Consider the following 27,415-nt stretch of genomic DNA (forward strand, 5'->3'; position numbering starts at 1 on the left):
ACATAGACAGAGGAAAAAAATGAGGAGAAATATTGTTATTTCTTCTCAATTCGCCTTACCTCAAGAGGTTTAAGATTTTGGCACCTCCCCAGATTTGCATGCTCCCGTAAACCTGTGGATGTGTCAAAATCCATGGGTGTTGCATGTGAAAACACACCTTAATCTGCATGGAACACCTCCTGAGCACAGAGTAATGCAACGCAGCGATTTGCGCTGTCTTGCCTTACTCCATATCTATGAGGCCATTCAAATCCACGCATTGTGGCTTGGCGTGGCCTCATAGATATGAGTTTGTGATTTGTGCTGCCTGAGTCTCATAAATATGCTCCTTGATTTCTACTTTCCTGCTTTCATCTCTGAACTCCCTCCATGAGTTGAGTTTGCACTGATGTAGAATTGATTCCAAGCTTCAGAATCCAGTCATTGCAGTAATAAGAAGGCAGTTTTAATTTGACATGAACCCTGGCGCATGTGCTGTTCAGAGAGTTTCCACTTAAAATCCTCCCTTTTGTTGCAGGACACGAGTCTGCCCAATAAGAGATGACAGCTACACAGTGGGGGTCACTGACTTGTACAGGTTTTTTTTAGCTTAGTTAAAATATAAATATCTTACCAGTGATGGAGCAAGGTTTCATATGTAAAAGAAACTTGCTTGGATTCAGCCCTCTCGAAATAACATATAACTTATTAACCAACATGTTTTGTAAGTACTAATAATTGCACCACAAAACATTTCAGTACCTATGGGAAGCTTATCTATGTGCTTTACTAACAAGTAACCCGAGTGTCTTAAAATGGCTGCCGAAAATGCAGGAACTCTTCTGCGCATGCGTCTACTGCAGCTATGTATTATGACGTCTTTGCTTTTGGTGAGAATTCTTTGCAGCTGCGCAGTAGCATCTAAGATGGCGGATTCAAACTTCACATGCTAATGCATATGCTTTTGCTTAAACTAAACCTTGTGTGTCTTGCTAATTATTAATGCAATAGTAAAAATAAAGTAATGGGGTTAGAGTAGAAATAAGTGGTATACAGTGCATTCATTTATTTGTGTATTCTAATGTCTCTCTCTTTGACTTTATAGCTCGTATTTGGGCCTGAAGAGTGTCTGTATTTTCCATCATGAAACTTGAAACCCTTGAATTCATTGACATTGAAACCCTGCCAAGTCCCATTTTACCAGCTATGCACCTGGGAACCTCACCTCCGAACCCGGAGAAAGGAATAAAAAAAAAAAATGTTATACATTGTATATGAAACTAAATGAAATAATGCTGGGTGGAATAAAAACATGGGAAAGTACAATTATGGGCGGGAATCTAGCTTTATTAAAATAAAGGAAAATGACCTCATACTGGTATGGTGTGATGACCTCTCTCCATCTTTCTGACCAATCAAATAAAGGGAATACACACATTTTCATCATTGGGGGGTGGTACATGCCCTGGAAATGGTATAACTAAGGTAGGCTTAGTCAGTTAGATTGTCCGACTTGTGACAGACATTTCACTGACCCAACGTATGCTGAAGAAGAATCATGGATGCCGCAGACCTCATAGGGCTGGTCAAGCACTCTGAAAGAAGAATCAAAAGTTTTGCTGAAGGAGAAGACTCTGTCCTAGAGAAGGGGAATGAGAGTAGCTGCAGAGAGGGGTGTGACGCTGGCGTTGCACTTAGCTGAGGTTACCTGTCCTGTCCTGTTGGCTCCTGTTTAGTCGGGAGCCCTTTCTTTCCAGTCCTTGGCCAGGGGTTGGTCCTTGCACCATTCTAGGTAAATATAAATCTGTGTGGTATGTCCTTGTATTGTTTCCTTTTCTCACCCTTCCCAGGTACCGATGTCTAAAAGTAATTTAGCTAATTCTCTAAAGATTTTGTCTTTGATCGTTATTTTTCTACTTGAAAAGTCTTTAATCGCTCTGTATTGGTACTTGACTCACAAAATATTGCATAGATAACGTATTTAAAACTTCCCCGAGTCTGTTGGTATTTTACGATAAGGTGAATTGTTATGCTACCTATTATTCTAACAGCCAGATCAAATCACCTAAGTGATTAAAATAAGTAAAGTGACAAGGAATTGGTAAGTTATGATGTTCAGGTATATAATATAAAACCACTGAGAGGCAGGGAAAATAGATTACCGATTTAAGGTGTGTATGTTTATGGGTCCAGGTAAGTATGGTATTAGAAAATATCCCGAACTGGTAATCTCGCGCCATCACCAGCAATGATGCAGTGTTAAATATATGCTTTGAGTCAGTTTTGCAGTTTTCCCACATTTCCCATCTCCCACCCGCATACATTGCATTTCATCACACTTCCTTCAATCTCACCTCCGTTGCTGATATCCCCCCAGCCAGTGGCCCAACAGTTCATTCCGATGGGGAACTGGACCTCCGGAGCCGGCAGGCAGATCGGAAGGATGTAGTCGGTGAAATCCACAGGGGTCAACAACTGCAGCAGGGCGAGATCCCCAGGTGACCTGGAGCCACCGTTGAAATCGTTGTTTAAGACGATCAGCTGAACACTGGAGTACACCTGGTGCGAGTTCCACAGTGAAAGAGAGTGTGCACCCAAGAAGACACTGAGATAGTAGGGATAATCTCTGAAACTGAGAAGAGAGGTCAATGCAACATGAGTTTGAGGTTCTTACTACTCCCATTACTACTTGAATGTCAGACATCTTTCAACTCTTGATGACAGCTCTGCATATCTACACTTTCTGCCCTGCATCACTGTTTGAACCTTGCACTCTCCCATCTCAAAAATCCAACTTTGTCCAGGATTTCACTCTGGATTATTTTATTGTACCTTTCCAGTCACTTACCATTTATCAAACCATCGGCTTTGTTTCTTACCTTTTTCACTGCAGTGCATGTACGCTTCTTTCTGAAACAATCTCTCTTTTTTTTCTTAGATACCTCACCCTCTATAATTGTCCAAACCCTCCTTAAAAACTCCACACTGAAGGCCTCAACTCATTGCATCTTCAGCTAAACTTATCACCTTGGATGCCACATCACTTCTCTCTCATTAACTCAGATAACAACTAGTGCCTTTCTAAATAATGCTGTTATCAACCGGCAAATACAACTCTACCCCTTTCCCCCTTTACCTGGCAGCTAACTTTCACTAGTGTCTTTTGTCTTAGCACCTCCACGCCTTATCGTTTCTCCGAAGTTCTCCTTTGTTTCTAAGCTGAATTCACCAACTATGTGACATATAAAATAACCATTGCAAGCTGTATTTTCTCTGCTTCTGTTGCAATATCTTCTGCCCAACGCCAGCTTATTCACGCTTATTTCAGTCTTTTAATTTTGAGCATGCTTTGAAGAGCCCCCTACTGGCCTTCAGCCTGCTAAATGCCTCAATTTTGCTTCTTCTTGCTCACCTAAACTGCCATCTTTAGTCTATCTCTTTATTCAAACTCACCCCCTAACTCTTTCAAATATGCATAGATTTTTCTGTTATTTAGATAACCGTCTCTTGACTATTACATCCCTTCTAACTGCTGTCCCAGCTCACCCTTATCTATGGCATACATAAACCACTATTGCATCTATGCACTCATGTCTTCCTTTGTCTATTTAATCTGCATTTCAGCCTCCTCTCTCCAATAAAAATACTCTTGTTGTGTTAGAATCAGCTCACATTGACCCAGCATGTCTACAGCCCACTCTCCTCATTCTGTCCTGCCTTACTTTATCTCAATCTATTACCAGGATTGACCAGCCCCTCTACTCCTTGCTTCTCTTTCGTTCTTTGATCTCTCTGGTTCTGCACTTCCCTGGTTATTATCCCCATCAGTAATCCTTGGAAACTATCACTAATTTTACTTCGGCTAGCAAATCTCGGATCACACCATTTCACCATGCAACTATTTAGTAATGTCTCTTTTATTTTATTACGGCCCCCTTTTCACTCGCTGTCTTCTTACCATCTCCTTACTAAACATCGCCTGTCACAATCAGACAAAAATCTTGCAGTTATCATTGACCACTCCCTGCTTTTCTCTCAATGCATGTATACTGTCATGTATACTGTCTCACACAACTGTTACCTCCAGCTCTGCACCATTCACAAAATACGTTCAATATTTCCAAAACTCATAAAGTTTACCCTACTGTTTCTATGTTTTAACAACTGCTCTTCCTTACTTCTAGCCATCCTCACTTAAATTCCTGTTCCTCTTCATTCAGCTCAGTCCTGGTACTAGTGTTGTGGCTTGCAAGTTTTAGAGTTTATTCAATAAATTAGTTTGGATCTCAAAAAAGATCAACAATACAGTGCATTAAAGATCATATTTAAAATTCATAGGAATACAAAATAATCTAAGGTAATAAAACGTAAAAGGTCATAATTTTTAAAATATCGGAAGAAAACAAAAAATGTAAGCATCATAAAAAAAATGTTGATTCAGAGGGTGTGTAATAAGTTGGATCAGCTCATAATGTATATTAGAACATTGGGATGTTGAGAGCACCTTTGTAGGCAATGGAGCAGCAGCAGCCTATATTAACTGGCATAGGCCCTCTGCTCTCAAATTTACATGGCACTAGTACATAGAATCTGCATTTCTCTTTCCCCTGCTTCTTAAAAATATATTATTTAAGCAGAGGAAAATTAAAGGAAGAGGTGTGCAGAAGGACATGTGCAGCTTTTACCCCTCTCTCCTCCTGTAGCTCAGTGCCACTAGGGCTTCAGAAGGAGGGAGTGTTAAATGCTGCTCAGCTCCTGGGTCTCCCTGGCGTGGCTTAACTACAAAAAGCAGTTCAGCCAAGCTGAGGAGAACCAGGGCCTGACTTCAGTCCCCTTTCACAGCTCTTGCTGTGATTGTTCAATAGTTAACAGCTGTGGCCCTGCGAGTGCTTTTAGCCGTAGAATGCTCACAGCAAGAGCTGTGAAACAAAGGTTTTAGAGTTCGAGGGGAATTTCAACCCCTTCGGGCTCTGAGAGGCCTTTGTGTTTTTTAATTAGAACATTCTGCCCTCATAGGGCTCAATGTTCTAATAGTTTTATAGCCCACTGTAGCTGGGTTATACCGGTCATTAATGGCCCACTCCGTTGTTAAAGGCCCTAGCCTTTAGTTCAGGTTTTAACGGTGGAGCAGGCCTTTAATGGTCTGTATAGCCCACTACTGCAGGCTATAAAGCTATATGAGAACATTTCGAATGCTGAAAGATCCACTGAAGACAATGGGGTAGCTCCGGTCTTATAATAGCTGGTATAAGCCCCTAGCTCCAACATTCCAATGCTTGTCTTCACGTTCCTCCCTTTTTAACTGAAGACATTCTGACCTTAGTGGGTGTAATGTACTAATAGCCTTATTGCCCTTCTGCTTTGGGCTGTACCGGTTGAAAAAGGCCCTTTCCCTCCTTATAGGCACTCTCCTGCGGCTCATATCTATAACTAGGGTTCAGGGCCTTTTACATCTGGTACAGGGAGGGCGGAACTAGCCAGCAAGCGAGATGCTCCCCCTGACTGGTAACCAAGGATATCCGGGCGCTAACCAACGGGGGTTTTGCCATCAGCCGCGGCCCAGCCACACAGCGACATCGGCTTGAATCCGCGGGCCTGGTGCTGCTGCCGCGGGGCGGAGACCTCGTTCTCGCGTACGAGCAAGGCCGCAACAGAGGCTACGCACGGGGGCCGGACTGCCGGAAGGCCCGGACCCCTGTGGCCGAGATCGCAGGTGCAGCCATGTGGTGCGGCTGCCCGGGAGGACCTGAAGGGGTGAGACGAGGCTCCTGAGCGGGGAAAAATAACCGCAGCGGCGATGGTCGATCGACTTCGGCCCCTGTGGTTCTGGAGACCTGCACTAGCCCCTGCTGGGCCTGATGCTGCAGTGAGTGTGCCGTGCCCCCCTGCCCTTCCTGGGCTGCTGGAGAGCCGGGGCCACGCGGGGTTAATGGCGACTCGAGGAGACAGCAAGGCCGCCGCCTGGGCCCGGTTGGAGATGAAGGGCCATACAAGTGCCTGGAGGGTGGTATGAAGACAGACCCTCATCTGCACGGCGGAACGAAGTGAGTCTGCTAGAGGCCACCTTTCAGCATAACCGAGCACCCCTCCCTTTCATTGCTCCTGGTGATGCGGCGGAGTGCGACTGTGACGCACCAAAACTTGTGGTCTGGACATAATTAGAAAGTAGCCCCATTATATATTCACCAACCCCGCAACTTTCACAAAACACTTTTGGGGCCTGCCGCACATCGTTTAAGGCCCACCGTTACAGCCACCTGTGCGCCAGTGAGATGGAAGACTGCCCGGACATAAATCTAGTGGCGACAGCGCGACACGATACGCTGCCCTACAGCGGTGTTTTTTCCATCCTGGATTGGCGATACGCTCAAGATGTGCTGACGGGCTGGCCTGGTGGGGACTAAGGCGCTAGATTGAGGCGACGCGCTGCCCTCCCGGTGCCACCTGAGGACTGACCACTTACCCTGCAGCTACTGTAGTTTGAAGAGGCTCCACCATGGGGAACCCAGACCGCAACCAGTCGAAATTATCCTTCGAGCAGACGAAGAAACAACCAGATAATGCCACGGAGTCACGGACCCCTTCCCCGCTCACGATGTCGGAGGTCAGTGGGATAACAGGTGACGCCATACAATCCATGTTCCACACTATACAGACCTCCCTCACGAACATTGATGGTAAAATCGACTCTCTGACCTACAGGGTAGATCGTATGTCGGAACACACTGAATGTATAGACATGGCGGAGCGAAGGATTTCGGAGGCCGAGGACTCTCAGACGCAAATGGACCCCAAACGAAAATGGATGGAGAAGCAGCTGGCGACTATGGCGGCGAAGGCAGAGGACTTAGAAGCCAGATCTAGAAGATGCAATATCCGCCTGATGGGTGTTTCGGAAACCACCAACACAGGCCCAATGGAGCAGTACGTTGAGAAACTGCTGATTACCTTGTTGGGCCGAGACACCTTCTCTGATGTGTTTATAGTCGAAAGGGCGCACAGGTCACTGGCCAGAGGCCTCCTCCTGGGTCCAGGCCGCAGCCTATTATAGCCAAGATACTCAACGATAGAGACCGCGATGCAGCACTGCGGAAGGCCAGGGAACTTGGTAAGCTCACCCACGAGGGGATGGATCTGTCGCTATACCCAGACTTCACCTCAGCGGTACAAGAAGCACGGAAAAAAATCATGGATGTGAATCAGAAATTGCGTGAACTCAACATCCCCTATGCAATGCTGTACCCGGCGAGGCTCAAGATTACGATGGAGGGCAAAACTCGGATCTTCAATGATACGGTGGAGGTGCAGAAATTCCTAAAACAGAAAGCAAAAATGGGCGTGCGGAGAAGATCGCCACGCAGCGAACAGGGAGAGCAGCCGATCCTGTCTGATGTGGAATAGCCCTGTTCCGAGCCTGTAGCAACGGCACTAGACATTTGTTCCCCTGAGTGATATCTTTAACTATCAAGACATTGGACATTGGTGATATGAGCATACACACGTAGCTGACATCGCATCCAGATAAGTGGACACTTGTTTAATATGTTGGGGGGCCTGTCTGTACTTCCTATTATGCTGGGGCCACTGGAGGCCTAATTCTGGAGTTAACTACTGTTGCCATGGGGTCTTATATAAGTGATAAGACATAGATATGTGGAGACTGGATGAGAGTAACTAGCAGTGGGCTCAGACTCATGTAACCCTGGATATAAGTAATGGGTGGGCAGCTCCGACCCTCACGCGAGCACCGCACAGTTACTTGTATTAGTTTTTTTCCTTTGTTTTTGTTTGATTTATCAACGGGGAGGTACGATTGTTGGAGTGGGAGATGTCTCCGCCGAGTTGGGGGTTTTGGAGTGGGAAGGGGTAGTAATGGGGAAACAGAAAATTCTGACCGGCAGACGGATAATTGTACTACTCGTGACTGACATGTTCCAAGGACACAACAAAGAGGGGCCACGAGATGCCCCTAGTAGGTCCAGTCCATGCTTATGCTGCACGCTAGGGGTGATACTTTAAAGGACTGCAGGCCGCTCTCTCTTCTCTCGTGGAATGTGAAGGGCCTACACAACCCACAAAAAATACGCAAAATACGGACATATTTAGATCGACACAAAATTGACGTGGCCTGCTTGCAGGAAACTCATCTCACTGACCGTTGTGAACAACACATAGGTAATAGGTGGGCCTCATTTCGACTAGCATCCTCCTATTCATCATATGCCAGAGGGGTCCTAATCTGGGTGAAACGGTCCGTACCATTTACACACATTAAATCTATACGAGACGACCACGGACGCTATGTGATATTACAAGGGAACTACGGGGGCACCACATTAACTATAGTGAATGTCTATGGTCCGAATACGGATGACCCCGTTTTTTATGCCCAACTTTGGTCGGTGCTGAGGGAACTGCAACCTGACAAGGTAATCTGGGTAGGAGACTTCAATACATGCCTAGACCCTGCCATAGACGGATCATCTGGCATAGACCGGTATGGTAAGCGGTCGGCTAAAGTCCTGCGAGATGGGATGTCTGACTGGAACCTGGTGGACATATGGAGGCAGAGGAACCCTACTACAAGGGAGGGTACCTGATTTTCAGCAATGCACCCTACATGGTCCAGACTGGACTACTGGTTAGTCACTCAAGACATTTGCACATGGGGCTGTTGGGGTATCACACATGCCTAAAACCCTCTCAGACCATGCACCGGTCTTACTTAAATTAAATATCCCGACACATACACCGAGACACTTCACATGGCGGTTGAAACCCTCGGCGCTACAAGATCAGGTGTTCCGGGAGGACCTGCGGCAGGCAATCGTGAATTTTTTTTAGACTAATACTGGCTCAGTTCAAAGTACATGAACCCTATGGGAAGCCTTTAAGGTCGCGGTTCGTGGCCACTGTATAGGTGCCCATGCGGGTATACTGCGTGATATACAGCGCCAATTGGAAAATACTGAGAGGACTATCCGGGCTCTTGAACGCAGTTATGAGCTACAGCCTTCCGACACACTATTGGCAGGCATACGGAAGCAGATTGATACATATAATGATTTTGCTGCGGACGAAGTAAAATATCTTTCGCGTAAATATGTGGCACGTAGCTATTGTGAAGGTGGCAGACCTGGCAGGGCTTTGGCATACAAAATTAGACCTGCACACAATACGGCACACATCACCGAAATTAGGGATGCTAGCAATACCCGAGTGTATGACACACCAGCAATACTCAATTGCTTTACAGATTACTACACGCAGCTATACACGGCTAGAGTTACCCCCCAAGCTTCCGATATCAAGGAGTATTTAAATGATATAGGCCTCGTCTGGCTATCTGATACTCACAGACAATATTTTTGCCAGCCAATATCCAAGGAAGAAATCATTGATGCTTTTAACTCTCTTCCTAATAATAAGGCTCCGGGCCTAGATGGGCTCCCGGGAGAATTTTATAAAGAATATCGCGACTTACTGGTGCCGTACTTTGCAGAAATGCTGAAGGAAGCATACAAGGAAGGCACACTTCTCACTACTCTTTCGGAAGCATTGCTGATAGCGCTCCCCAAGCCGGGGAAAGATCTACAGTTCTGTGATTCATACCGGCCTTTATCTCTGATTAACATAGATGCGAAAATACTGGCAAAAATAGTAGCAAATAGAATACAACCACTCCTTTGCAACTTGGTGCTACCTGATCAAGCAGGCTTTATGCCGACACGATCCACGGCCCAAAACTTGCGCACCATTTTCTCTTTATACCATCACCTGGACCCGGACGTGCCGGCGGCAGCAGCCTTGCTAGATGCTGCTAAGGCATTTGACTCCGTGGAGTGGGGCTTCATGTTCGCCACCCTGCATAAGATGGGGTTCCCAGAACCTTTCCTAAAGTGGATTTCCCTATTGTCCACAGCTCCAAAAGCAAGGGTCCGCATCAATGGCCTAAAATCTGCCCCCATCCAGCCCACTGTCACCTATGCTTTTTGCCCTGATCCTTGAGCCACTAGCCTGTAAGATTCGGCAGAAACACTCCGCCACGGCCCTATAATTCACTCTCCGACCCATTGGCATTTCGCTATATGCGGACGACATGGTCCTCTATACCAAACACCCGGATGAGAACCTGAATCCCCTCATTCGAGAATAAATACAATATGAACAATATACGGGTCTCTGCATAAACTGGGATAAATCAGTAGTGATTTCGCTCACTGAAGGTACGGTGGCACCAAACCTAGACTACCCCCTAAAATGGTGTGTTGTCCCGGTTAAGTACCTTGGGATATGGATACACAGAGACCCAGAGGTGGTTCTCTGGGAAAATTATGGCACGGCGATGACAAAACTGGAGGATCAGGTTGACAGGTGGATCAAACTGCCGCTTTCCTTGGCGGATAGAATAGCACTCCAGAAAATGATCATTCTACCCAGATTTTTGTATTTATTCTGGAATATTCCTATCTGGCTAACAAATTCCTTCTTTGACAGACTACGCTCTGTACTCCAGAAATTGACCTGGGCTGGTAAACAGGCTAGAATAAGTTGGAAGGTCCTCGCCCAACCATACCACATGGGAGGCTTTGAGGCGCCCGATTTCCAACTCTATTACATTTGTGCGCAGGCCCAACATGCACACTATTAGACGAGACCACATGCCTTCATCACGCACGTTGTGGTGGAAAGGGACAGTATTTCCCCCACGCCGCTGATGGCACTACTGGCCAACCTGATACGACATGCACTACATGACACGATACACCCGGCTAAGACTACCTCGAGAGTGTGGTACGCATTTGCGCGTAGAGCTAATAAATTGCCAATATATGCACGAGCACTACCAACAGCCAATCACCCCCAGCTTACGGTGACACAAGAACCAAACTTGCAGACACTCCTAGTGAACATGGGGTTTCAAACCCTAGGCCAAACGTTTCCGCACACTACATTTCTTAAATGGTCAGACACTGCCTTATGTGCCCACAAGACCCATAAGAAAAATATTGTATATCTGCGCTTTCGTGCGGCCCTAAGGGCGTTTTACGCCTCATTCCCCACTAAGCCCGAACAGCTGTTGTCCCTGCAGATACTCCTGATGTCCCCTACTCGAAACAACTTAGTGTCTCGACTATACACTGCTGATCAAAATGAACAGGCTGCTGTGCCTACGATGGCGAGGGCTAGGTGGGAACAGTCACTAGGCGAACCTATTGACGAACAAGATTGGCACTATAGCTGTACGCAGCTCACACTTCTCACGTCGAACTGTAACCTGCGTATTATACACTTCAAATTCCTTCATCAAATTTATTACACCCCACAAAAGCTACACAGATTGGGACTTCGAGACACCGACTTCTGCTGCCGGTGCGGTGCGACAGATGCAGATTTCATACACATAGCCTGGTCCTGCCCTCTCTTGCAGCCATATTGGCATGCAGTCACTGCAGCGTTGAGCACCATGCTCTCGGAATGCATTACAAATTCGCCCTTGACATGCCTGCTGGGTATCAAAAAGCTCAAACACGCTAGGCGTAGGAAGTTCTTGGCAGTGGCATTACTCCTTGTAAAAAGGCGCGTGGCAATGAAATGGGGGAGTAAGAGGCCACCTAGACTGAAGGACTGGAAAACAGATATGACCTATTGTAAGACAACACTAGAGTGCTATGCGGAAGCCTTACCTCTAGTGTCCCGACCAAGAGACTTTTGGGAACCATTTGTGCAATACTTGCAAAATGCCATAGACTGATTGTACTATCCTTGGGCTGACTGCCCGACGGGCGCAGAGCCTGGGCTGGGAGACTGATATAAGCATATGATGTTGATGGAGATGTGTAACTGCATATACGTCGAAGATGTAGAATATATGATGCCTAACGCATGTGATATCATTGTCTTATGTAATATATGAAGTGTGTTGTATCCGATTATTGAGCACCTACGTGATGTTTTCATGGATGTAGACTGATAATGCTTAGAGAATTATTCTGTATGTTGTACAACTCTGCCGGTTGAAAATAAAAAATAAAATACTAAAACAAAAAAAACATCTGGTACAGACCTCAGCTGTGGGCTATAAGCCCATACTAATATTAGAGTGTTCTATTAAGGAATGTAAAACATGATTTCTAAAATCTCCTCTAGCAGGGCAAAGATGGAGTTCATGAAATAGGTTTGGGGGCTTACCTTACAAGTCAAAGTCAAAAGATCTTTATTCGGAATAAAACATCCATAAAAGCACAGACAAAATACAATTAAAACATTCAGTTCAATAATGACATCTGAAAAATGAATAAGAGAACAATCAAGCATAATCAAATTCTATTTCTAAACAAAATTTGTCCCTTCATAATCCAAAATGGGAGCACAGTTTAAAAAACACAATTTAAAATCACAGTTTAACGACCATAGTTAAAAAGGATGGCTAGGACGATATCATAATTATATCTACACACACATGAAAAAACTGTTACACAGAGGTAAAACGAGCAAATAAAAATTCTTTAAAAATGCATAATAAAAAGTGCAGTGTGCAATGATTATACCTCAGTGTTAAGAGTGGTTCTTAATCTGACAGCAGCTTTGAGAAAATTGCTCACCCTAAAAATAACTTCATCTGATCCCAATAATAGGAAAGACCTCAAGGCTGATTTAAAATTAGTCAAACCATTTTTTCTACAATAAGGCATTAGATAATGTCCAGTGAGCTTTTTGTAAAAACCACAAAAGAACAAGAAATGCATAAGGTTTTGCTTCATGTTAGGATTGCATGGACAGTTTAAAGTATCAAGGTATTTATTGTATCCCAGAGGGAAGTTCAGTAGATTAACTATACTCCCATCTCGGAAACGAAACAGTAAACCCCTAACCCATCTGCTGAGATGCAGACGTAAATATCTGTATGGTGGGCCAGTTTTTTTGATATGTGGTTCAGAATAAGCCAAATATTTTACAACAGTGCATTTAGTCAAGTTCTTTCTTTCACGCTCTTCGCTGTACAAATCATACAATGCCCTTAGAGTGATGGTCTTATGGGAGCGATTTATTAAGTTAGGTGATGTAAACAGAGAGCCCAACCCCACACTTACAAGGCACTCTTTTACCGCTTTCAACCACGGTATATGGTGTCCCCTATCACATTTTATACAATCCAGAATGATTTCACGGGTCAAAGTAGCAGCTGTATTGTTCCATATCTTTATCCAGAATAGTGCTGGTCTAGATCTCACGAAATCCTCTATGTATGGAATATTTAATTCGTTATGACATACATAGTTGGGGGAACAAATAACCCCCCCCAACACCTTTCGGCAGAATCTATTTTCTTCTCTTTGGATATGAGAACAGTTGGTATAACCCCAAACTTCGGCTCCATAAGTGCCGGTTGGCATACATTGGGTTTGATAGATCTTGACCAGGGGTGTTATTACATCAGCATGGTTGGGTTGTCTCAAGGAGGTTACACAGTTGATAGCTTTACCCAACTTGTTCCTGGCATAAGATACATGTGCATGCCACGTACCGCTGTTTGAGAATAGCAGCCCTAGGTAGGGGAAGGTGCTGGTACTTTTTAAAACATTTGACCCTGATTTGATCTGGGCGATTTTGTGATTTTTAGGACCACAACTCATGATCAGGGATTTTTTAAAATTAGTTGTCAGGCCTAAATCGGCCATAAAAAGGACAAAACCTGAAATTAAAATGCGGAGTGCCTTTGGAGTGCGGCCCATCAAGACCGCATCATCCGCATAGAGAAGGGTGGGTATAGGGACTCCATTTACGTGAGGCACATCACTAGTTAGAGTGCTCAAAGAGCCACTTAACTTGTTGATGTACAAAATAAACAGAAGGGGGGCCAGCACGCACCCTTGTCTGACCCCCCTGCCAATGCTAATATCGTCAGAGACTTCACCCATTTGATTTACACGCACACATGCTTTTAGATCACAGTGTAAAAAGGCTAAAAAATGTACCAGGTGGTCGTCTAAACCATATTCAAGGAGGGTAGACCAAACGCGGGAACGATTAACGAAATCAAAAGCCGAGCTCAAGTCCATAAAACCAAAATATAAAGGGGATTTCTTAGCAATATTATATTTTGCCATGATCAGGTTCAAGTTCAGACATTGTTCCACCGTTCCACACTACTACGGAAACCAAGCTGGCTAGGGTGTAGGATGTTATTCTCATCAGTCCAAGTTCTAATCCTTTTAAATATAATCCGTCCCAAAACTTTCAAGGTGTTATCAATTAATGAAATTGGGCGGTAACACCCAGGATCCAGCCTATCACCCTTCTTAAAAATGGGAACAATGATGCTACGTGACCATGTTTCTGGGATTTGCCCGTCTGTTAGGTTGTTGAAAACATTGCAAAGCAATGGGGCCCAAAAATCGGGCTCACATTTTAGCTGGTCAATTGAGAGCCCATCAGAGCCGGGCGCTTTATTCCCAGCGCTTTCTAATATAGCATCAGCTACCTCGGATACAGAGATATTCAGTGGGTATAGGGAGGGTAACGACAAAGGAGAATTATCTGGTGTTGCATAGATTTTTCCAAAGTGTTCAACCCAGATAGGACCAGTGATATTGCAATTAATTTCGGTCAAGTTGGAACCAATAGATCTTATCACCTTTGCCTCCTTCCAGAACCCAGTGGTATCTTTCAGGTCAGCAGATCGTGCCAAGGAATCCCAGTGGGTTTTAAGTAATTCATTTAATCTGGTGCGTAGGGCACGCTTGTATTCTGCTCTAAGCAACCTTACTCGTGGTATATCCCTAGGTTCAGCTTTTAGGGCAGCTCTAAGCATCCTGTTTGTTTTGGAACATGGGGCATCAAACCATCTAGGCGTTTCCTCAGCCTTACTAGAAGCTGGTCTGGAAATCTCACCTTTAATTACAGAACAGAGTTCAGAAAATGATTTAATCACGTTAACCCCATAGTCATCAGTAGAGAGACAATTTTCGATCAAGGTTGGGTGTTTTTTACAAATTCCTGCTAGGATTCCCTTATTGTCTGCTCCCTTCCAGATTACCCTCAATGTATCTGTTGAGACTTCCAAATCCCTTGCACCTATTTCATATCTTGGACGCTTACCCCTCGGCAATGATAAGTAAATGGCAATCGGATAATGATCACTGTAAATTTTACACACTACTTCAGCCTTTGTTAAAGCCTTGGCAACAAGAGGTGAAACGAAGACATAATCAATTGTGGTGCCTCCCCCATGACCAATAAAAGTGGGAAATGGGGAGGCGCTGTTCTCCATACCTACATATTCCATACAGTTGACAAGTTCACTGGTAGCGAGAAAATTTAACAGTTCTATACCTCTTTTACACGGGGGATTTCTTGAATGTACATGTGCATTAAAATCCCCTCCTAAACAAATGCCATCAAATTTCCCATGTACCTGTCCATCCATAATTTCATTGATAAAATCAAATAAAAGAATAAAATTTGGGTTAGGTTGGGACGAAAAATCATTGTTATAGAAGTTGATTAGACAAAGTCTTGTCCTCTGAGTATATGAGAGTGCCATGAAGCTAGGACAATTAGTTAGTAGATTGTCAACTTTTACTTCTGCAGAGATTTTTATCCAAATAGACAGTCCGCCACTAGGACGGCCAAACACGGGGGCTAAAACAGTCCTGTTATGGCAGCTATACCCCTCAAGCAACAGGTCCTCAACACACCAAGTTTCTTGAAACATTAATATGTCATAACAATTGACACAATCCCTTCAGGAAGGAATTTCCATCTTGGTCTTCAGACCCGCGATGTTCCAACTGAGAATTTTTAAGTTATTATCATTCCTCAGACAAGGACCCTGGTTAGTTCCTGAGGCAAATTTAGCTGTGACGTGCCCCTGTTGTTCACATAGTATACTGGGTGGAGAGATCTCCAATGTTAACGGGGCTGCCTCTAGAGGTGTTTCCACTAGCTGGAATGTGTCAAAGCACACAGAAGGCAGTTCGGTGCTTTTGGAGGGCAGTCAGTCCAATGTGTCCAGGTCCTGAAATATTCCAAACCTGTTATATAACGGAAAAACTGGTGGGGGTTGCATCATCTTGTGGGGAGGACGATAAAAATAATTTAGCGGTAGGGGGGTCACCACAGTAGATGGACCGTGTCGAGCAGAGTTGTTGTTCAACAAAAATTTTGCAGTGCCTGGGTTTCTGAAATTAATTACAATACAGTCCCCGTTAATATTTTTAAAAAGAGGACCAACCCAGGTTACTCGCCGTGTGGTTATGATCTCTTTAGAAATATCATAACCCACCCCCTTGTGTTTTGTTAACCAGTCTAAACACTTATTGTGCAATTGAACCCACGATTCACCTTGACCTTCCCTAAGCGGTGGAATACCAGCCAGAACTAAAACATATGGACAAGCCTCAGGTGGAAGGTGGAAGGCTGGGCCTTGATGTTTTGTAGGCCTAGTGTCTTCATGTGAGGTCTTCTTGTCGCGCTGGCTGGAATTGGCAGAGGCCTTCTGTGCTATGGTAGTCTGCATCGCTGTATTACTCTTATTATTATTATTAGTTGATAGTCCGTTTACAGTGATGACAGAAACAGAGGGTTTGGACGAGGTGACAGGTCCACGTGTAACGTTGCATAATGATAAGGGGGTGTTAATTAGAGAGTCAGGCGGGTTACTGCCTCTTGTGCCTTTACTTTTAATCGCCGTGGGTGTAACAGACGGCGTTAAGTTAGTAATAGTTTGTTGTTCCACAACCCTGTTGATATCGTGGTCGCTACTAGTGAGGACACGAGTAGTGGATTCAAGATCTTTTAGCAGACGTTCTACTCTCATTTTGTCCAGGTTCGCTGTGCCTTTTCTCTTGGCATCCTCGTTTTTAATTAGGTTTTCCAATTTGTCAAGTCTTTTAAAAATATTATTAAATTGTTTGATCATTTGACCTTCCAAGTTTTTAAAAATAGTATCTGCAATAGTCTCAATAAGGTTCCCCTCAGATTTGGAGTAGTGAATGAATTTGTTAATTTCGTTGGGGGATTCAGTCTGGGTGGAAATAGATATAACATTTAACCCGTCGTTATTTATAACGACGACGTCACCCAGATGCGGTTGTTCCTGTGTAGGTACTATATGTTGAACCAGCTTCTGTCTCTTCCCCTTGTTCCACATACTTTGTGGAGTTGGTTGGTTTATAATCCTTAGTGGCTCCTTCCTTTTGTTGTGGGTTAATTTAGCAGGGCCCCTCTTTCTCTTGGCTACAACTTTATCAGATACCTTATTGGTAGCCTCTGTAGATGTTGGTACCGAGGCAGGGTCAAGAGCTACATCTGGTGCTATGTACATAACAGTGTCATCGTCATCTAAGACAATTGGTACATCAACAGCAGGATGTGAGGGTTTTACCACAATTACTTCAGGATTTATATGGGTGTTGCCGTTGAGACTGCTCATGACATGTGATTGATTGGTGCTCATGGGACCCATAGAATATCTCCTTTCAGTCTCGACAATCTCATTAAATGCGGTATCTATCAGTGCCTCAAACGACGTTAGCAGTGATACGGAAGACTCTGCATCCTGAGTGAGGATATCAACATTGCTACTTGTAGCGGTGCACTCAGCCATTGTATAAACCTGTTAGGGGACTAACCTTGTAATGAGATGTTAGAGGGGTGGCCCGCCCGACCACTGTTGTCCTCTGAGGGCCTCAGAGGGCCCGCCCTTTGCCCGGGCTTCGCCCCGGGCGTCCCGCTCGCGTCCCGCGACGCGGGGGCTCTCCTCCCTTTGAAGGGCTCTGGCGCTCTCAGCAGCGCGACCCGCGTCACTGCGTACGCGCCGCCGCGAGGCCTGCCGGGATTTGTGGTCTCCCGGAGCGGCGGCTCGGAGTCCGGTATCCTGGGACTCTTGGCAGTGGCGGCGGAGATGGCGGCGTTCCCTGGAGCCTGCTGGCTGCTTTCTGACTCGTGGCGGTGGCGGCAATCAGGTGCGTAGCTTTTCCCCCCGCTCTGCCGGGGCTCTCCTCCCTTTGAAGGGCTCTGGTGCTCTCAGCAGCGTGACCCGCGTCACTGCGTACGCGCCGCCGCGAGGCCTGCCGGGATTTGTGGTCTCCCGGAGCGGCGGCGCGGAGTCCGGTATCCTGGGACTCTTGGCAGTGGCGGCGGAGATGGCGGCGTTCCCTGGAGCCTGCTGGCTGCTTTCTGACTCGTGGCGGTGGCGGCAATCAGGTGCGTAGCTTTTACCTTACAAAAATAACAATCTACATGAGACCTTCTCCATCTTGTGGTCCCCTCTCCATCTCACAGTCAGAGAATTGAGGGGAAGGTTACCTTTTTGAAGGAGCACAAGTAAAAATGTCATATTGAAGGAAATTTGGTAGGAGAGATAAGGTTGTATTTCTCTAAAGTGAGTATTTGCTATAAAACGTTTGCTTATTTTCATATAACCACCATATTCTAAATCATGGGGGATACTTAGCAATCCACTTGAACTTTGAGTAATTGCCACAACTGCCTTGGCTTCAGAGAAAGTAAAAAGGTTCTAAACAAAATAGTTTTTAGTGGGTCCCTTTTCTAGACTAAAATTAAGGACAATTCTGGCACAAGGAGGTGCTTATATCCCCAATGTATAATGTTTGCAAGAGTTTGGAAATAGGTACTAGAGAGCCCAAACTCAAGGATTTTCACTGGTATAGCCGAGCTCACATTGCAGAATTTACATAAAATATTTTTTTCATATAAATTTAAAAATGACCAACTTTGAAGAGAAAGTAAATTCCTATGCAAGACAACTGCGGTGCATCGAGTAACCTACGTCCACAACGTTGTATGTTTCCAAGAGCTTGGAAATAAGTATGAGAGAGCCCAAGAGCAAGTCTGAGGAACTGCACTGGTATATTAGAGCTCACATTGCAAAATGTATGTAAAATACTTTTTTCATATACATTTAAAAGGGACCACTTTGAAAGAGGAGTATGTTCCTACGCATGTATTAAAATTGGCGGTATTTTTGTTTTATAAACATGTAATACATGATTAAAATGTCTCTTCCCCAAAGAGTTTAAAAGGGTTTGAAGAGCACCATCGGCCAAGTTTCTTTTTTCTAAATTCTAAAATGTGCAAATATGAGAGAGGTTGCGAGAGAAAATTGATCATAGATAAACATAATTATCAACAAACTCTTCTTTTTTTTGGATCCATGAACCAATTCTATGGTCATCCTCTTTTATTTCCTCTAAAAACTAGGACCTTTTAATTTTGCAATGTTTGTTTTTAGAAAATGCCTTTCAGCGTAAGTGCATAATTCTAGCAAATTTCTTTGTAAATCCAAAGGAGTTAAATCAAATAAGGTTATGTCGTCAGCATACAAGAGGGTATACAATGAATGGGACTTGAGTTTAAGGTTAAACATTTTATTGCCAAAATTGTAGGAACATCAAATGTATAAAGCGAACAAAATATAAGAGCTAGTAAAGAACCCAGATTTAGCCCAGTATGTTTCAGGATATTCAGGGAAAGGCATTTATTTTTCACCAATAATACTCCGCATCATGTTGAGGAGTAGAAGGTGTCAACTAATCTAAATACATTAATTGGTATGCCCAGTGAATGCAATTTGTGTAAATCAAATAGATCTGTCCACATGATCAAAGGGGTTTGAAAAATCAATAAAAGTGGCATACACAACTTGGCTTTATTCACAACATAAATATCTAGAATAGACAACAACGCTGCAATTTAATCAGACACAGATTGGTTAGCTCTAAAGCCAGACTGTTTTACAGAAATAATATTTGCCTCATTGAGACATATTTCAAGGTTTTCAAGAATTCCTCAGGCGAAGATCTTCCCAACCACATCCAGGAGGACAACTTGTCAATAGTTTCCAGGGCTTGTTGTACTGCCCTTTTTCTGAAGATGAAAGATAACACCCCCTTGCCAGGATTTTGGGAGGGATTCTGAATCATAAAAATGTGCAAATAATGCCTTAATGTATTGGCCCACACCCCAGGACTTCGCTTACAGACTGTGATCGGGATTTCATCTGGGCTAATGGCCACTGATTTTGCCCTGTTTATATAGCCATTTATGTGTTCAGAAGATGGGAAATTGATGTGTGAGCTAGAATGATTACTGGAGGAAAATGTCTAGGTACCAACATTCTGTTTATAAAGCTCAAACATATCACCTACCCAGTCTGATGGGGCGATTGTATTTGGAGAAGCTTTGTTTTTTGTGCTGCAATTTAGGGTTACGATTTGCCAGAAAAACCTTGAGTTCTTCTCTTGTATAGCACAGTTATGGTGGCAACAATTCAAGTCCACCTCTCTTTTCCTTCGGGCTACACAAATCCAACTAATACTTTGTATTAGTTGCCTACGTTCCATTGAGAACAAGAGAAACTATTCATGTGTAAATGTATCTCCTTGGATAACTGGACTTCTCTTCCATCTTTCCATGCCTTATTAAATTGAAAATGTTTTTTCCTCTATCTTCGATATGCTCTAAAAGAGTGTGCATGAGTGATTTGTATGAACTAATAGAGTCAGTAATAAAGGGATCAGGAATTGCTGTGTCAAATAAGACTAATATTCTGTGGGATCCAGTGGAGATATGCATTTTTTATTTGAATATCGACTAACATAGAACCTGGTTCAACCAACCAAACCATAGTTTTTGTGAGGGGTAAGGCATTATTATATGAAGGGAGGCATGATCACAAACACTGAATGTAATGCTTTCATTTCCTGGACAGGGTTAATAATCGTATATGATATTATCGGATAGCCAATAGGTGATAAACTCATCAGGCTATGCCTAGACACCTTTGTTGGAATACTTGATTTGCGTCTTCTATTTAGAATAACAGCATCTAGAGGCTTCAACACACTCTCTATTTTCAATGAAGATGGTTGATGCCCGATTGAAGAAGGAGATGAAGTTGGGATGGGGCCCTTATCTTGACCGATTAGGACACAACACCTTGTTAGAGAAAACAGGATTGTGGATATAGCTCCTGGCATATGGTCTGAGGTCAATGGCATTTCTTCCAATCATTTTAAAACTGAATCTAGATTGCCCAGTATCCTATGCAGATCTTCAGAAGCATGAACCTCCAGGAGGATGAATACTGATGTTTAGGATCAATTCCATTATGGTTGAAAAGATCCTCCGCAGGGTGCTTTCAAAGAAAGCCAATGTCTTTCTTGGAGGAAGGGTGTTTTCCAGTTCCTTCACGCCGTCCATGGTTACTTTCCTCCTGCTTTGGTATAAGACTTTCTTGGATCAGTTTTGCGTTTTGGGGATTAATTACTGGGCTGGCATATTTCACAACAATCTTTCGGCTTCTCAATTTTTTGATAGTCATAATTGCATGCTTTAATAATGGAGATGACTTTCCACTAGGGGCCAGGTACCTAGGTTTTCTGGGCTTATAGTTCAGAGCGCCAGTGCTATAGCAAGACCCGGGGCTCCTAGGCATGAATTATTAAAAAGTAGTCCAGGTATTTGCCCTGAATATATTCAGCTCTTATATGTCCTTACAACTGTCTTAAGGGGAGACATTTTTAAGATGTTTATAGTCATCAGCATCAGCTCTGGTCTGGCTCAACTCAACCCCAGGGGGCCCGCAAGCCAAACTGGGCCATCTTTGCGCTGATCCTAGTCCCCAATGAAGCCCCCAAACCCACCCAGTTTAGACAACACCCTCTCCCTCCCTTGCATGCCATGCCAACCCCCTGCTACTCAATGTTCAGTCTCCACCTTTAAGGGCATTTCAGGATCAGGAGACCACACGGCAGTGCAGGACAAAGCATCTAGGTAGTGGGCTGGAGGATTGCCCACCACGGGGGGGACCAGAGGGACAGAAGGGCTTCCTGGCTGCTTCAGCAGGCGCCAAGCGTGACTACTGTAAGATGCAATGTCAAGCGTCAGTAAGCAAGCTCTACACTGGGGAAGGAGCACTGACATTGACCAGGATTGTAGAATTTTGTGTAAATGAAAGTAGCTCTACCAGTGATAATGTGGGAAAAGTGGGATTGGTATTTGGAGAGGTGGGGGAGTTGGGAAAGCAAAAATATAACGAAAGGTAAAAGATAATTTAATGGGGAGTACAGAACCCTTTTCAAAGGGCAATGGAACAAGCATAGGTTACTTGGGGCCCAACCATGGGGGTTGTGGCCTTTTACTCCTGCTGTCCTGGGGCCTGACATGAACATACCAAGGTAAGCTCTCTACAATAGGTGTGCCCTTTGATGACAAAATGGGGGACCAGGACAGTAAAGATCAATTATATTAATATGCCCATTAGGGGGGTCTGCATTAAGGCTTACACATCCATAACCACTCTCACCTGTAAAGGTAGGTTTAGCTCCCGCCTCAGCATAACATCTGATGTGCACAGATAAATGCACGCTCAGCAGTGTGCCACGCCTTTGAATTAAATAAACTGCTGATTGTGAGGTCTCTTGTGGTCCAATGTGTCACAGAGATGTGGTTGACAAAGTCCGTTAATCCTGTACAATATAACAATTGCCCAGCTGGTTATAACATCACACACAGGGCAAGGCCTAATTGATGGGGAGGTGACAAAGTGATCATAGCACAGGTACAGTTCACAAGTTGTGAATGGGGACCTACTGGCTTGACCATACCAGAGGCCCTGGGCTTTTCTATCATCTCCCAGACCATCACTCTTTTTAATGGTTTACTTTGTTAAGGCACTCCGGGGCCAGCCCATCCTTTCATCGACCCTTTCTGGACCTGGTCTTTTCTGCTTCTCTGAAATATATAACAATTTGATGGTGCTGGGGGATTTTCATCTCTGGACAGATAAGTCTAACTATCTGTAAATTTACAGGCTATAGAAGGGCATGTCAGCACGTGGGTTGGACATGCTAGTCTCTGGACCTACTCCAATAAAGGGGCACACACTAAATTTGATTTTTGGGGCAGTAGAATATATTGATTGTGAAGAAGCCATCTAACAGGTATTGAAGGACCACTTTACAGGTCCTCTCATAACAACTTAAGTCACGGAAAGGAAACAATGTGCAGAGGCAGATGGTCTCACAGAATAATTATAGTCCTCGGTAGAAAATAAACAGCTCTGAGCTGGTAAGAGCTCTGTCATATGCATCTCTCAAGGAAAATACTGAAAGTATTCTACTGGAATTGGTAGGATACGATAATTATGTAAATTGGGAGCAATTGGTGGTGGATACAGTTTTACAAGTAAAACCCAGGCGTAAGTACCAGTCTACTCCTTCTTCACCTTAGTACTCCCTTCCTCTTAAAGAAACCAAAGAAAGATGCAAGAAAACAGAACGCATGTGGTGAGTTCAAGAATGCTGACTTGCTGACTGAGATTCGAACAGAGGAAATATAAACAGTTGATCATCTGTGAGAAGGAGAATTATTATACCTCTAAAATCCTCAATGCAGTCAAATCTGCCAAGGAAATGTTCAAGATCGTGAAACCTTTTTCGGTTCCTAAGTCTGTATTTATTATTAATTGACACACACAAGGGGTCACGTATAGGCTGTCGAACTTTTTTTAGACCAAGATAAAGGCAATCCTTTGTGCCCTTGAGTCAGACAGTAATACTAGCCAGTCCAAACCTCTGATGTCAGCTCTGGATGTAGATATAGGAACAGAGCTGAAGAACCCCAGGTTCACCACCTCTAATAAGGCTGTCTTTGTGGCCCTCTGGGCACCCATGTCAGAAACTTAGGCACCTATTAGGATGGCGGACGGACCTGCGTCCGTCCGCCACCCCTGAGGTGGAGGGACCGTCCGCAGGGGTGCCGGCAGTCCCTCCGGTGGAATTAGGATGTGACCGCCACCCTGGCGGTCACATCCCGAATATTTAACATTGCGGCAGGTGCTGCCTCAAGCAGCACCAGCCGCAAAGTTAAATATGCATGCTGTGCAAATGCATGCACAAAGCGGCAGGCACCGCGTGGTGCCTGCCGCATTGTGCATGCAAATGCAGGGGGGTACCATAGGTACCCCCCATGTGAAACCCCCACCCCCCCTTCACCCTGGGGGCCCGCAACGGGCCCCCAAAGAAAAGACTGTATGCCGCCATGGAAAGGCATGTCCTGAGGCTTATCCTAATATGGCTGGCGGTGTCTGATAGACATGGAGATGTGCACGCTAGACATGCAAGTGCATCCCTGTTTATGAGGCACAGCCTTGGTTTTTAGTAAAACTCCAAAAGTTGTTGATAAAGTTTTTTTATTTGGCTTGTATTTTTATCAAAGTTCTTTGAGTTAAGTAGATGATATTGATTACATATCATTCATTTCCATTTCATGATGAAATAAACGTAGTGATTTTCACATAAAATACACCTCCAATGCATTTCGGGCAGTCCTTGCCCTTTGTCAAGGAGTGCTGAAAAAATGAGGAAAGATATAGCATACTGTCATTAAACTCAGAACGTTAATAAAGTAAAGACAGTGCCAGGAGGGATTCGAATGGTGCTTGTGCTTAGAAAAGATATCTGGGACCAGTGAAGGCGATTAATAAACCCATGTGAACACATGTGATCGAGTCGATTTGGGTGTGTGGTTTCATGAGTTGGTGCTCGGGATGTGCAAGGTTAATTAACAGTGGTGAGTGGGACGTTGTTTAAGTGCTCAAGGTCGGGTCAAGAAAAACGGGTGGAGGGAACCAAACTTACGGTTCGCCGGTCTCCGTGGGGGACATGACGATCTGAGAAATCTGAGGAGACGAAGATATGGTATGAATGAAAGTTAGTGGTTGCCGCAGAACTAGTCATATTGTGCTCTATCTAATGCTCACCAGTAAGGTGGAGAGTCTTACTTGAAGGCGTAAAACGCCGGTGCGTTTGTGGAGTGTCTCGTAGTTCGTTACGAATGAGCTAGCTGGTGGCGTCTCTCATTGGAAGAGTATGAGACATAAAAAACGGACTAATGGGCTGTAACCGGGAGGTAATGAAAATCGAGGACAGACTGAATGGGTTGAAGTGAGGGAACGGGTTAGTGGAAGTGATCGGGGGTGAAAGGCTAAACGTGACGGTAAGCTAGAAAAGCGATGGGATAAAAAAAGATCAGTTATGAATAAAGTAAAGTGAATAAAGAAAAGTAAAGTATGATACAGTATAGGTGGGACACATCATAAAAGCAAAGTACAGGTCAATATATACACAATGTAAACACGTTCTCTGGAGCAGAGTACTGGTGGTAAATTACAGATAACAGCTATACTCAATTCAATCGTTAAGACCAAATGGTTTAAGCGTTTGAAGATGGTAGATCCATTCAGTTTCGCGTTGTAACAGGAATTTACGATTGTCTCTCCCTTCGCATTTTGTCACCATTTCCAAAATGATGAATTTCAGTTGGGCGATAGTGTGTTTCGATTCCAAAAAGTGAGCAGCAACATTGGATTTCTCATTTTTGGTGCATATGCTTGACTTGTGTTCATTAATGCGCACTTTTATTTTCCTTTCTGTTTTGCCGACATATAATTTCCCACATGGGAATTTGATGGCATAAATAAGGTTAGTTGAGTCACAGGTGGCATTTACTCGAAGTCTGATGGAATGACCTTTCATAGGGTGTGTAATACTGTTGCCTTGGATAATGCTGTGGCAGTTGCTGCAATTCATGCATGGGAGGGTTCCTTTGAAGTCTTTGTTGGTGACAGTTTTCTTATGCAGAATCTCTTTAATGTTGTTGCTGCGTGTGTATGCAAATGTTGGTTGAATTTTAAAGATGTTCTTAAAATCGGGTTCCATCTGTAGGATTGGCCAATGTTTAAGAATACCTTTCTTGTATTTGGCGATCGCAGTGGAAAATTTAGAAACCAGTACAATACGAGATTCGTCAGGTGAGTGAGTTTTTTTCAGTGCATCGCATCTATTGATGCTTTCCATGCGTTTGATGGAGTCTTCAAGAATTGCATGAGGGTACCCTCTTTCTATGAATCGGTCGCACATTTCCATGGTTCTCTTTTTAAGAGTTGCTTGGTCGGAGACTATGCGTTTTATTCGGAGCATTTGTGAAAATGGCAGGTGTTTTTTGAGAGAACCCTGATGGAAGCTGGTGTAATGAAGTAGGTTATTGCGATCTGTGTGTTTGCGGTATATGTCAGTGATAAATCCTTGATTAGTGACGGTGATATTTACATCCAGAAATGGTAGTGAGGATTCGCTGACTTGCCAGGTGAGTTTGATGCGCTCATCTTTGGTATTGAGTTAAGGAAGTGATGCCCTAAACACGCCCCTTCCGAATACTGAATCGGTATGTATTTGCAATTCCAAACTGCGATTACTGAATAGCAATCCTGGAATGAAACATACCAAATGAATCGGGCCGTTTGTGACCGAAAAAAGGCTTGATACTTTGCCCCCATAGCAGTAGCAGAAGATGGGTGGCACTCTGAGTCCCCCCATGATGCAGGCATATAATGGACTGCTGTCCTCCTGGCAGGTCACGGACGCTTGGAAAACAGCCTTAATTGCTCATCTATTTAAAAAAATAAACTAATGCTGATCCTTCATTCTCTCCAACTACTGTCCAATAGTGTTACTTCCATTTGTGGTTAGAATCTAGGAAAAGTATGTGAATGGATTGTTAGAGGAGAGACTGGGGAAGAGTCAGGTGCTGAACATTGTCCAGTCAGGCTTTACTCTCCTACACAGCACTGAAACAGCTGTGCTGGCCATGGTAGATGGCCTGCAAATGCAGTCATACCAGGTTGAGCCATCTGCGCTGGTTTTCTTAGATCTTTCAGCAGCTTATAATATGGTCTACCACAACATTCTGCTGGATAGGTTACAGGAAGCCAGGATTAAATCAATCAATCAGAATTTGTAGAGCATGGCACTGTCACCCCTGGGGGTATCTGGGCACTGGAGTGTGAGGTGTCTATTATGCCAGCTAACCCTGCAACAGTGTCTTGAGGAAACGAGCGAAAAAGGCAAAGCAGAGGTTAGAAAGACCAGTGAGCAGAAAAGGCAAAACAGAGGGCAGAAAACAGACAGAAAATGCAAACATTAGAGGTTAGAAAAACCAACAGGAAAGGCAAAACGTAGGGCAGAAACATTAGCAGAAAGGCAAAACAGAGGGCAGAAAAATGAGTAGGAAAGAAAAACAGCAGAAGAGAGCAAAACACAGGTCAGAAAAACAAGGAGAAAAAGGCAACAAAACAGAGGGCAGAAAAACTAGCAGAAAAGGCAAAACAGAGCACAAGTGGACAAAACAGAGGACAGAAAAATGAGCAGAAAAGGTAAAACAGAGAGCAGAGAAATGAGTAGAAAGGGTAAAACAGAGCAGAAGAGGACAAAACAGAGGGCCGAAAAATGAGCAGAAAAGGCAAAACGGAGAGCAGAGAAATGAGCAGAAAATGCAAAACAGAGAGCAGAAAACAAGCAGAAAAGGCAAAACAGAACAAGAACCGAACAGAGGAGGCACAAACAGGGGG

The 27,415-nt window shown here is 44.2% G+C and overlaps 1 protein-coding gene across 1 annotated transcript in view; it reads right to left on the reverse strand.

Annotated features, from left to right (window-relative positions):
- LOC144769151 (transmembrane protease serine 9-like) overlaps positions 1–27,415 on the reverse strand; it is a 1,211,004-nt gene that overhangs the window by 56,933 nt on the left and 1,126,656 nt on the right. The window contains exon 19 of the mRNA XM_078653156.1: positions 2,334–2,611. Coding sequence (XP_078509282.1) covers positions 2,334–2,611 — 278 coding nt within the window. The remainder of the gene's footprint in view (positions 1–2,333; positions 2,612–27,415) is intronic.

This window comes from Lissotriton helveticus, chromosome 7, assembly GCF_964261635.1.
Source record: "Lissotriton helveticus chromosome 7, aLisHel1.1, whole genome shotgun sequence".
Classification (NCBI taxonomy): domain Eukaryota; kingdom Metazoa; phylum Chordata; class Amphibia; order Caudata; family Salamandridae; genus Lissotriton; species Lissotriton helveticus.